Here is a 13,208-nt window from a genome sequence, read left to right on the forward strand (position 1 = left end):
TAATTATTCAAAACTCCCGCGGAAACTATATAAAAGTAATAATATAGCGCCACCGTGTGGAGAACTATCAATCAAACCGGGTAAAAAATATAATCTCTTCAATTTTTCGAACTTTAGTCAAATCTGGACGGGACTAAAAAACATCAAATAATCGTATATAAAGCCGTTGCCGTCAATATGGAAGATTTAGTCTTTCTTAGTTCTTGGCTGTCAGATATACAGGACGGGGTCCTGGTGTCTGTCAAAAGTTATGAGGTAACTTTGCGGTTTTAATTAGTATGTTCGGTCTTCGGTCAAGGAAAGAGTTAAATTGTGTTTCGCGTTTGGAACGTGAGCGAATGGACTTTTATTAAAAATTAACCACTCAATATTTTTTGATGCGGTTTTCGCCATACATTTTAGTTTTTAATGGGCTATAGGGCTATATAACTGGTTAAAGCTTGACTGTATATTAATAGTTGGAAGAGTTTTACATTTTAATTCTTATTTAAATATAACGGGATTTCGTTTTCGATTTAAATTATTTCATAAGGGATTTCAAATGTGGCGACTTGTCTATTGAATAAAAACAAACACGGCAACCGAGATTTGAACTCGGGCCCTCCTGTTTGCCAAGCGAGTGCTCTACCACTGAACCATGCCATAATACAACGCTGTATAGAGAAACAACTTTCGCGAAAGTTCTTCTTCCTTTACGTTTTTATGAACTTATTCACGTCAATTTATTCTATAATAAGTTTACGTTAATAAGTTTATAAAAATTAATTTATTTTGTAAGAAAATTAATTATTTACAGATTAAATTAAAATTAATTGGTTTAATTTAAAATACGGCTGTGGCCACGCATCGAACCCGAGTCAAATTTTTTGCGAGTGGACATTTTACCTTTAAGTTAGCAGGTTGAACATTCGCCACAACTTTATTTAGACAAACAGCCTTGGAGAAAGTCCGTCTTCCTTTACTCTTTTTTAAACTTATTAACGTCAATTTATTCTATAATTTATTTAAAATTTATAAATTAAAATTAATTAATTATTTTAACTTAAAATACCGTCATGACCAGGTGAAGCTTTTACAGCTGAGCCATTGACTTCCACGTCTTCAAATTGAAAAATAAATAATATCATGACAATTAAACCATAGAGGAATAACAGGATAAGTTTAAATGGACCGCACCATTTAGGACAGTACGACAGGCAGGTGACGCTAGCATCTCCTTTCAAAATCAACTTACATAGCCCAAAGGCTGAGTCGGCCCTCCTGTTATTACTCCATGGACCAACTTCCGAGGAGAGGTAATGTTACGGCCTTGACCGACTTGTTGGGTTCCCGATTGCCCAAATTGATATTGGTGCTTATCAAGAAAAATGTATTTCTACTTATGGAGAATGCTTATGTAGAATCCATCTCATGCTCTAACACGGGCTAGTTGCTGAGTCACGCAACAAAAATTAGAGAATTAAGTGACTTACAATTTTTAAAAATAGTGACTGAAAAGTGACTAAACAAGAAGAAAAATCAATGTTATAAAATTTATCACATTTTGACTAGTTTTATCAAAAGTAAATAGGGGGAGAAAGTCTATCACTGCCTCCAGATTTTACCTTCCACCATGCTTGACACCCTTTTTAAAGAGCTAGTGATCACGTGATATTTCTAACCAATAAGGATAGCACATTACGCGCGAAGTAGTGCATTTGTGGTATTCCGGTCCGCGCTCAAGATGAAAATTTTTAATTTTATTCCCTGGCAACCATGTCACCGCCTCGCGATTTCAAATAGTCTCTCTGTCAAATGCTGACCATTATTTCCTTCGATAACGGTGGATTTTAATTAATAATTACTATATCAATTGTAAAATAAACAAAAAAGCTCGTAGCTATAGCTATTATTTCAGTTAAACTTGCAAATTGTTAGGCCTTAACATCGTAGATTTACCAATTAGTCCCGATCTCTGCTCTTAGATGGCGCCACGCTCTCCACGATTTAAGTGAGCGGTATTCTAGTTACGGTTTATTTCTTTTAAAATGTCGCATTTTAGTTTCTATCATATATCTACTTTATTTAGGAACTAAATTAACCAAATTATCGAAAGCAAAAGTTTAGTATTCACGTATTTTATAGATAACTATTTTTCATCGTGGCGGAGTACAACCGATACCTTTGTGTCCCTGTAAAGAGGCGAGGGGGAAGTCATTTCCGAAGCCCAAAAATTTTACCCCTCAAATAAGACGTCGTGCGTTTGGACCCAAGTGCGTTTGGGACCTATTTACTTTTGGTTTTATTGAGGACCAATTACACTCAAAAATAGTTACTAAAAAAGTGATTTTAAGTGAGAAAAGTGACTCAGTAACAGGCCTAGTAACAGCAAGCTCCTACCCAATAAAACTAATAAAATCAGCCAGATATTTTATTGGTTCTCCCGAAGCGATTGACGTTTCAAAATTCTCAACATAGTCATTCTACTTAAGTATGAATAAATTCTTGGTATTATTAATTCTTGGTATTATTAATAACGCAAAATCGATAATTTTTTTACCAATTTCTGTTTCGAGTTATTTCACCAATGAGTTCCTCCTTCACTCGATAAGATAATTTAAAACTCTTTAGCCGACGTATACAGTTTCTACTGGCTCCTATAAAAAGGTCGGATTCGAAATTAAGATATTCTAAACCGAAAAGAGTCACGATATTCAAATTTAAAATATAGCAGGACGATTTATGAAACATGCGCGCTTTGTCACTGGTTGCGGTGCCCTTACTAATATTCAACGAACTTCTTTCGCCAGGAAGCGCCTCTAAAGAGCGCGTGCATTTGGTTGCCAAAGAATTCGTCTACAAAGCGAGTTTCAGGTACACATTTCCTAGCTTTCTAACGCTACTTAATTTGATCCAAGATAACGAAGTCGAAAGCCCGTTATTTTCAACAAAAACCGAGAAAGACCTAAAATGGTATTTCACGATAAAAGCGGCTGCTGCTGATGTCGATGTAGAATTACGCGTCGACTCGTTGCCAGAGAATACAGATCAGATTTCGGGTCGAGTCGAGTGTGGTCTCATTGACATTCGCGGTACGAAAGTCCATATTGCATTTACAAACGAATCAATTGAAGCTAAGAGCTATTTCGGAAAATATAGTTTAATAACGCGATCTGAACTGGAAATTAACGCTAAAACGTTGCTTCCGGGTGGACAATTAACTTTAGAATGCGACGTAGATTGCGTCCTGATACACAATTTCAACGAAAGCAACTGGTCAGTGCCATCCGAAGAAGTATTTCCAAAAGATACGTACGAATACGAATGCGGGAATGATTTGGCGATGGACACTTTTAGCCGGCTCAGTTTATTCGACGACACCGTGAAAAGAGATGTGCAGTTGAAGTCTGCGAGCAAATCATTCGGATGCCACAGCGGAATTCTGCGCGAACGTATGACTCTTTTCAACTTTTCAGGAACGGCAGTCAACGGAACGACCGTCTACGATTTGACTAGTGACCTGAACGCGGAAGAGTTGGAGGACCTTGTGACCTTCATGTACCGGGGGAAAGCGGCCAACTTGGAGAAGAACTGTCGCGTCTTGTTCAAAGTCGCGCAGATGTACGGAATCAAGTGTTTGGTAAAAACTTGCGAACAAATAATGATTCGTCAAATCAAGAAGGGTAACTCAAACTGCGATGGTTGAAACAGACAAAAGAGACCCGAGCATATTACATGTATTTTTACAATCTTCTTTCGGGTGTAATTTTCCACAAATAAATAATTTTTCAATTTCCATTCTTGGAGGGGAAGAATTGGTCTAAAATTTGTGGGGTTCAATCGAATACTATGGGTATGGGCAGCGCTCCGCTCATTTGAGAGATTTTTCTCATTTTGAGCTAATAAAGCCGTAAAATATAGTTTTTAAAGAGGAAGACGGATATGATACGAGCGCCGGATTCGCTAAAAGAGAGAAGTGTCGATTTGATCTCTGAAATGAGCCCTAAAAGAGAGAAGCGCCGCTTTCGTATCTGAAATGAGCCCTAAAAGAGAGAAGCGCCGCTTTCGTCTCTGAAATGAGCGCTAAAAGAGAGAAGTGCCAATTCATTAGAATTCGGGATTGCTATCCAGCAGGGTTTTCAATCCAGCTGGATTTTTGCTGGACCGACATCAATCCCAATGGATCCAACGCGGATTCAGCAATTTCTATATTAAAAAAAAAAATTATCAAAAATGCCCAACAAGTTAGAAACCCAAAATATACCTCTCCTAGGAAGTTTTCAATTAATTTTAATTTAATCTAAATAATAAAAATCTTGTTGATTAAATTAATATATATAATAAATAATATAGAATAAATGACGTTAATGTGTTCATAAAAACGTAAATGTAGACGGACTTTTCCCAAAGTTGTTTGTATAAGTATCGTTGCAACAAAATTAGGAGTTGGAGAGAAGAAGCCCCATACTTACAGAACATACACAACATTCACCCATGTCTAAACACTAACACACAGTACACAAAACATTACAAAAGCACGAATTCGAATACAAACGTTCAAAAGCTGGTTTACACTAACAAGTAAGTCAAAACCGTCGTTACGGTGTGCGTTAACGTTAAAAAATATATCAGATGTAACGAGGAGTTTAGCCGTTATACCGGTTTTGCCCTGGTGAACCTTTTCCAAAGTTCATGAAACTACCAACGCGGTGAATACACTTTGCCAACAGACACACCAAAAAATTGTAAAACCCCTCGTGAGAGCTCTGTTATGGAAAAGTCTTCTTAGAATTAGAAGTTATAAAATATTAGTCTTGAAGTAGTTTAAAGGATTAAATCAATTACGTTTGTATAATTCGTAACGCACGTGGGTTGAGGTATCTATCTACACCAACTAGTTAAGGGGATTCTTGTTGACATCTTGGAAGAATAATGCAGACAATTACAAATAAACCAGACTGTATTGTAAATACTGGCAACTAACTACTTTTAAAAAAATATTAAACCACATACATTAATACAAGAGGCCTTTTTTAAAACAATCTCAAGAAACAAATGGTATTGATGGTCTTGTCTCACGCAGGGCCGTAGCGCACCTAGCAAAGCGGTTCATGAGCCAATTATTTAAAAGTTAATTACTTGCGAATCCGCATAGCTGGATCCAGCACGTGGTGCTGGATCCAGCAGACCAAAAAATGCGCTGGATCCAGCTGGATTGCTGGATGAGGGATCCAGCAATTGCAATCCCTAATTAGAATGCTTGCCACTGAAATATTAGAACTCCGTAGCTTCAACATTCGCCGCCATTTGGGTTACCTTTTTAATTGAAAAAGGATGGGTGAAGTCACGCTGTTACTTCATGCGTGATAACGATACATTTTTCTCTAAACTAACGTAACCATCAAAGTCAGTAGCGAACGCAATAAAATAAACACAAGACCAGTGGTGTAGTCCTAAAACAAAAAGAGCCGGGGCGATACCTGGGTACGGCCAATTTCGATTTCGCGCGTAATCGAAGTTGGCTGTACCGGCCGCTATAAATGTACGTCCAACTTCGATTTTTAGCGTGATCGAAGCTGACCGTACGTAGGTAACTATTTGAAATTGTTATGGTATTTTCCTGCGGGCAAAATATATAATAAATCCACACACCCTTTTATTCGAGAAAAATTATTAATGAAATAGATAGAAGTTAAGAGAAGCACATTGTGAAAAACTAAATGAAAAGAGACTTAAAACGGTTTTAAAATTCACAATTTATTTATTTAAAAAATCCAACGTTTCGGAGGAACTGTTCCTCCTTCTTCAGGGATTTTTACAAGTCTGACAGTATAATGGTAAAACTTTGGGACGAAAAACTATTTATGCGCTTTATACATATAGCGGCTACTGTTCTATAGCCGCGAGCGTTTTTTCTCGAAGGCGAGTCGACCGTCGAAGGGTTATAGGAGCAACGGGCTCGATATCTTCGTTCGCGCGCGAGGCTACTATTGTCGGAATGGGGGATTCTGCGAGAGGAGGAATTGGTTTGTTCTGTGGGAGAGGGTGAGGACCATAAAAACATTTAAAACGTGGAGATAACGTGGATAAGTTAAAGGGACCATCGTCACGGCTTAAACATTGCGCAGATTTATTTTGTAAAATGAATTTGGACTTAAGACAATCTATGGTAGCATTTGTGGGGGTTTGGTGAAGAGATTGACAATAGTAGGATATCGAGCCCGTTGCTCATATAACCCTTCGACGGTCGACTCGCCTTCGAGAAAAAACGCTCGCGGCTATAGAACAGTAGCCGCTATATGTATAAAGCGCATAAATAGTTTTTCGTCCCAAAGTTTTACCATTATACTGTCAGACTTGTAAAAATCCCTGAAGAAGGAGGAACAGTTCCTCCGAAACGTTGGATTTTTTAAATAAATAAATTGTGAATTTTAAAACCGTTTTAAGTCTCTTTTCATTTAATGAAATAGAAGCAAGGCGCGCCCTAACAAGTTGAAAAAAAGAGGCAGGGCACGCCCTGGAAAAATGGAAAAACCAAGGCGGGGCGGCGCCCTGCCTTTGAAAAAAGCACCGGGGCGACGCCCTGGCCCGCCCTGGCCCGACTACACCACTGCACAAGACGAATACGAAAATGTAAGTGTAATCGACGGGTTAAGCCCGCGCTAGAAAACGCGTAAACGGGTAAACATTCTGTGAATAACAAAGCTACAACTTCTCTCATACACGTTCCTCCTACTCGTATTCTAGAACGTGCTTAACCTGATTATTAAAAGCCGGGTCTAAATGAATAACTATCTTTTCAGTGAAACATAAGTCCTCGTACAACCTTCAATAAGTATTAAATTTGTTCCTAATAAACTTCAAACCAACTCTAGTTTTTCGCTACTAATATTTAAGCCGAAAATGAAGAAAGCGTACCTAAAGACGAAGGAATTACCGAGAATGTTCGCTTGTAGGATCAAAACAGATTCAAATAGCAGGCTATACTATCACCTACACCGTGGACGATTTCCTCACCCAACCCCGAGCACAAGGTCAACCACAAGGGCGTCAAATGGTATTTTAGCATTACCCCGGAATTCTACATACCGGGTCGTGCCAAGTTCGACTCAAACTAGCGTCTCTACCCCAAAATACAACTATCGATTAAGCAAGCTTCGAATGCGAAATTATTGACAAAGACTGGAAAATAGACTCAAGTGGCCACAAACTTGAACGCCGAGGAAGAATTTAAACTCGATACGTTGGTAAACCCGAATAATTGGATAAACAGAAGGACGCTCAGCGAGGCAGGTGGAAATTTGATCTACGAACACGTCAAAATTCCGACAGACATCGAATAACGTCGAAAAGTGAATTCGAAATGTGGGCTCAAGATTGCGGCACGTTTCAAAGTATACTCAAAGATATTGATTCGAATAAATACCAGTGTAGCGACGTCAAGGCCAAAACGTCTGGTAAGGAATTAGATCGGCACAAGCGGACTTTTTCTTCCGCTTCCGTGGCTTTGAAAAATAAGATGGCCGGTTCCAACACTTGAGCGCGGAAGAGTTGGAAGACCAGAGTTCGGCACCTAATACGGGTCAAACGTGTCGGGCGCTGTAGGTCGTAGCCAACAAATACGATTTGGATTGTTTGCGACGCAAGTGCGAGGGTGTCCTGATCTCGAAAGCGAACTCGGACGGATCCACCAATTTGTTCAAAGCGGCCAGGCTGTGTTTGCCCAAGAACCCTAATTGTACGTCTTCTTAGTGTGCTAAATTTGTTCAGAAATATTCCTCATTTCTTAAGAGAATAAACCCAGCATTGAAACATTTCGTTGAAAAGTCGCGTTCAGAAAGTAGGATTCTTTAATAACCTTGATTTCGAAATGTTTATTTTATAGGTAGTTCCCAAAATTTGAGATTCACTTAAAGAGTAGTTCATAATCGGATTGGTAACGTTTTCTGATGTCAACGAATCTTATAGTTCCTTTAACAAAACCTGTCACAAAACACTTTAAGTATCATTGCCACCTGTATTATGATAAGGCCATGGTTATTAGAGATGGCAATGAATATACACTATTCTTCGAATTAAAGATTTTACTGGAGAGTGTGGTGCCATCTATAAATGGAACAGTAAGCTAAAATTCAAAATATCGAAATGATAACGTCGTCAGAGAAGCATTGTAGAGTATTATAATTTGACAACTTATACTCTACTTAGTGGACTTTAAAATAAATTATATATCCTATATAAAATATATTGTTAAAAATTACTATTTAAGTTATTGTCAAATTTACAAACGAGCCAATCTACGTGAGGGGTACTTTTATGTCCCACCTTTTGGGTCAAAATGTAGCTTAAGCATCTTGTTTTTATGTCGGTGCTAGCGACATCTGTTAAAAAACGAGCTAGTTCACTTCGAGCAGACACTTGCTTAAAAGAGCAAATGTACCGGAAACCTTATTTCACGCGAAAAACGTAAGATCCATTTATAATCTCGACCAATATTTATTGAAATTAATATAACTTTTTAAACCTATCTCGAACATCTTTATATACATTTATAATTTACACAAATGGACGTTTAAAAACATTTTGTTCCAAACCTACCAGTAATTTGCCAGTTTCAATAAAATTACCGCCATCTATCGGTTTAAAAAAATTGCACTGAATAAAATTAGTGTCGCGCTAAAGTACCATCTTGGCCATTTGCGATAAAATGAAAACGCACGTCAAAACTACTGAAGTTGGCTATACTTGCAGGAATTGAAAATAGCTTTACTGGCGAATGAAATTAAGCTCAACGAAATACTGTGTGGGTATTCTGCAAAATGGGCCATTGATTCAACTAATTTGTGAACATACTTTGAAGAACGTTAACCCTATTTCGGTGGCGCTGTAGTGATAGAAAAGTATCGATAGTAACAGCATAAAGTCCCCATCAAAGAACAACCTAAGAGGTGGTATACTCTAGGAAAGGACATGTAACCGTCTGTAGTCTATGGTTTTTATTGATTTTTCGGGAAACATGTTTGCCAGCTTACGGTTTTAGAACTGGAACGTACTGAACCAAACTCACATCAAAGACTGAGGGGGCAATTTTTGTCGGGCGAGAAAACAACATAGCTGGATTTTATGAAAACGCGTATTAACGGCTGTAGCATTGCCTTTGTATTCTTACTTAATACATATTAATGAATAGAAAACACTATATTCTAGCATCTACAACTAAATAAGCCCTAAAATTACTAAAATAAAAAAATTACAGGACTTAAATTGAATTTGCCATACTTCTATTGTACCTTCCAACTCTCAGTGAGTTTTAAACATTACCCCAGATATTGTAATATGGGCTCTACCATTTTCCAAGTTATGGCCTAAGGGATATTTTTATTCACCATTTTCCAAGATGGCGTCATGTTTCAACTATAAATATAATAGTCTCATCAGTCGCCACACAGAAAATGTCAGTCAAGTCGGGAACGTTTTGATTACTAATTAACTAACAGACAAAGAGTTTTTTCATGCTCAGACCTCGCTCTGAAAAATAAATAAAAATTTCCCCTGTGTAATATATTTATAATTACTGAAAACATTTTTGATATAACATTATCGGTACTCCAATTAAAATATAATATTACAACTATCTCTTATCAAAATTAGTACGTCTTCAATCAAGCCGACAGCAAAAATTATATTTATATTTTGTAGTGTTCGAGCAACTTCTCAATGTCAATTAAAGCTGAGATAAATGACGATAATCAACCAATTAACACTATCTCCGAATTAGCCGACTAATTAATGAAAATAAACTATCCAATGTCCAAAACTATCAAAATTGAATACTGATAAAAACCAAAGCAATAACTAAGCTACAGAAATAGTACTTTTAATAGATCAATTAGAACCGTAGTGTAACGTATCATGCTACGTACAATACTACTGGGAATCATAATGGCATGTACTTGGGGTCAATACGACGCCATGGAAACGTGGTCGGTAATGAGCCAAATCAAACCGTACCAGGCCAGCTTCAACGTGACCTTCGAGGACTTCACGTCCACCTGGCCAGACTACAAATACTCTAGTCCTACGCTGCAGTCAACCACCGAGATCGGAATGAAGTGGCAAATCGAGACTAAACGCGAATCCCACTTCGACAACATCGAATGGAGTCTACGTTTACATTCTTTGCCAGAACGCATTAGCAGCGTCACCGTCTCCTGCTACACTTCAACCATGAATGAAGTCAAGAAGGAGATGACCAAAGAGAAGATTCTAACGCCTGGAAGCTCCCTCAAATTCTACGTCAAAATCGTCGAAATGAAAAACGCCCACTACGTCCAGATTACGTTCCACATTAGAGGGTTTTTGCGTCTTAGCGAAGTCGTCAACAGCGACGAGCCCGAGAAAGCCCATAGGACCGAGTACGAGAGACTCACCTGCGCCGAAAACGTGGCCGAGGACACTCTGAAGCGACTCAACTTGAATAACGATAACACCAACAGCGATTTCGTGTTAAAATCTCGGGGGAAAGAGTTCAAATGTCACAAAGTTATCCTAAACGCTCGTTCGCAAAACATAACGGACAATTTCGTCTTCAACGAATACGATTTCAGTGAGCAGATGACGCCCGATGAACTGGAAGACTTTGTCAATTTCATGTACACCGGGAAGTTAACGCGTCAAAATGAAACGTGCCGCGTTCTGTACGTGGTCGCCATTAAGTACAAAATACCTTGTTTGGAACACGTATGCGAGGATGTACTGAGTTCCAAGGTTAACGGAAATACAGCCAAGGATTTCTTCAAGTTCGGAGAGGTGAACAAGTCGAATCGGTTGATGAACGAAGCCGCTTACTGCCTTTACAACAAAGACAGCCCAAGATGCATCTCCTAACCGGATTTCAGATTCGTTATTTTCTTTGGTTAGACCTTGGACAAATAATCTAGTTTGTTTGTCCAAGGTTTAAAAGTATTCTCATCCAATTGAATTTAGTTTTGTGAGATCTTTAACTTTAAGTGCCTATTGAATATCAAGAGAAAATGTTTAAAAATTGTAATTAAAAATTGTTTTTTCATTCATAAATTAATGTCCATTTTTATGTGTATTAAGTTTTCCTACATCTTAAAAAAAATCAGACTAAACATTTTCTTTAGCCCTTTTTTATCACAAATAGTCTGATTTCTTTGAATTCCACTCAAAAGAGCAATTCACCTTATCATATCAAACAACCTAAATACTCGTGATAAACTTAAACTGTCTGCACAAAACCACATTATCGAAACATCAAACAATCCGCTTTAAGGTAATCTATAAAAAAAATCATTTCATAAAATAGAGATTAAGCACGGGAACATCTAGACTTCCACAATGCTTTGCAGACGTTTATCCTGTATAACTTCGCAGTGCTGTTGAAGCATTCCAGTTCCTTGCTTAACCTCTTCCAGTACACTTTCGAAATCGCGTTTGAAATTGACAGAAAAACAAAAAACAGTCGTTCCTTACCTGTGTGTGAAAGTGAAGCAAGTCTAAAATCACCTATTTGAAAAACTAGTTTTTACCTCTCCGAGGGGACTTCGTACCCTAGGAGGGGTTATACAACCACCGTGTCTGTCTGTCTGTCTGAGCTGCGAACGCGTTCGCATTTTCGGAGCAAAGTGTAATCGCTGCGTACGCAGTTTCTTAGAATCAGGGAAAAGGTTTTTCCAAAAACCGCCCTCTTTTTGCCATTGGGTGTAGTATAATATTTTCTTAGGCTGAGATTCGAACCCGAGCCCTCCTGTACCACAGGTGAGCGTTCTACCGCAGAACCACGGATACATTTACGCTTCATTGAAAATTAAAAACTCCTCCGAGGAGAGGTATATTTTGGCTTGCCAACTTGTTTTGTTTAAGAAATCGAGCATAAGCAACATAATGCCCCTTAGTATGACGTTGGGGAAATTTTGCACTTCATCCTTTCTTCACGGTGACGCAATTTTTTTCGAAATAGCGCCACTCGTTAGCGGCGCCATGAACTAACCTGCTGACCAAACTTCCTGTAACGATAATTTTATCGCGGGGTTTTGAATACCGCTATTTTTAGCTTAATGCATATTTAGCCGCACTAATTTCGTTTTCGCCGCGTGCTCGTAGGTAACACTATGGTTACGCAACAGACGAAATTTTTGGAGTACTATATGATTGGCTGAATTTGAACTCTGACTCCTTTTAGATGACCAATAGAAATATTCAAATCACAAAGAGGGTTAAACTTCTGGTTACTGTGTTGCTAGTCGTTTTACTAATTTATCTTTGCTGAAGAAAGGAGACTATGCAAGTGTCATACTTAGGGGTATTATGTTACTTATGATATTATAAATAGTGACTCATCGCTTGAATTACACTTAAAAAGGTTTAAATGTAAAACAAAATTAAATAATAAGTCACTCTAATGTAAAAACGAATGCGAATTCTTATTTATAATTTGATTTAAAAGTCATCTATCTCGGGTTACTTCGATTTGGCTCTCAGTAGCGCGTTTATACATGTAGGAAAATAAACATAAAATAATACTCAATTCTAGTTCTTTGTTTTCTAATCAGATTTCTTCATATAAAACCCTCCAAAAAATCTTTGAAGATAATCTAGTTAAGACGTAATTCCGACAAGTAAAGTTCTTGAAACTTCCACGATTGGAATTATTCCTGGGCGAACAACTATTAAGACAGGATGGGCCTCTCTTCTATAGCCGTCGTTTTAGCTGTGTTAGCTACCTTAACATCTAATGGGGCTAAAGCCACGGACATTTTTACCGTTACGAGTAGTAGTATACCGTACGAATCCCGATTCGTACTAAAAATGGATGATTTTGCGACGACACTAAAGGGCGAGTACGTTTATTGGGGTCCGATTTTGAAATCGCCGTCGGAACACGGTTTGGAATGGCGTCTTAATTTGAAATCCGAACGTGGAGCGTCGAGGCGGGAGATGTACCTGGAATTGTACCAGTTACCTGACCACGTCTCGAACGCTTTGGTTTCCGTTAATTGTTCCCTGACGGACAACGTTAATAAATGGTACAATGACGCGTCCGACAGATTCTTGACACGGGGAGAATCCGTCCTGTTTAATTTTTACCACCCGAGCGTCCAAAACCTCACTTTCGATTGTCACATCAAGGGGTTTTTGCGTCATAATGACGTGGAGATTACCGGACACGGACTGGACAAGATGGTCTTAACCGACAACAAGACGCT

The 13,208-nt window shown here is 38.3% G+C and overlaps 1 protein-coding gene across 1 annotated transcript; it reads left to right on the forward strand.

Annotated features, from left to right (window-relative positions):
• Positions 1-2,728: 2,728 nt before the first annotated feature.
• Positions 2,729-3,685, forward strand: LOC149945406 (protein roadkill-like). Its single transcript, XM_090176549.1, has one exon. The coding sequence runs from the start codon at positions 2,729-2,731 to the stop codon at positions 3,683-3,685; it is 957 nt and encodes a 318-aa protein (XP_090032675.1).
• Positions 3,686-13,208: the final 9,523 nt, after the last annotated feature.

Source organism: Leiobunum rupestre, chromosome 5, assembly GCF_980474605.1.
Source record: "Leiobunum rupestre chromosome 5, qqLeiRupe1.1.hap1, whole genome shotgun sequence".
Classification (NCBI taxonomy): domain Eukaryota; kingdom Metazoa; phylum Arthropoda; class Arachnida; order Opiliones; family Sclerosomatidae; genus Leiobunum; species Leiobunum rupestre.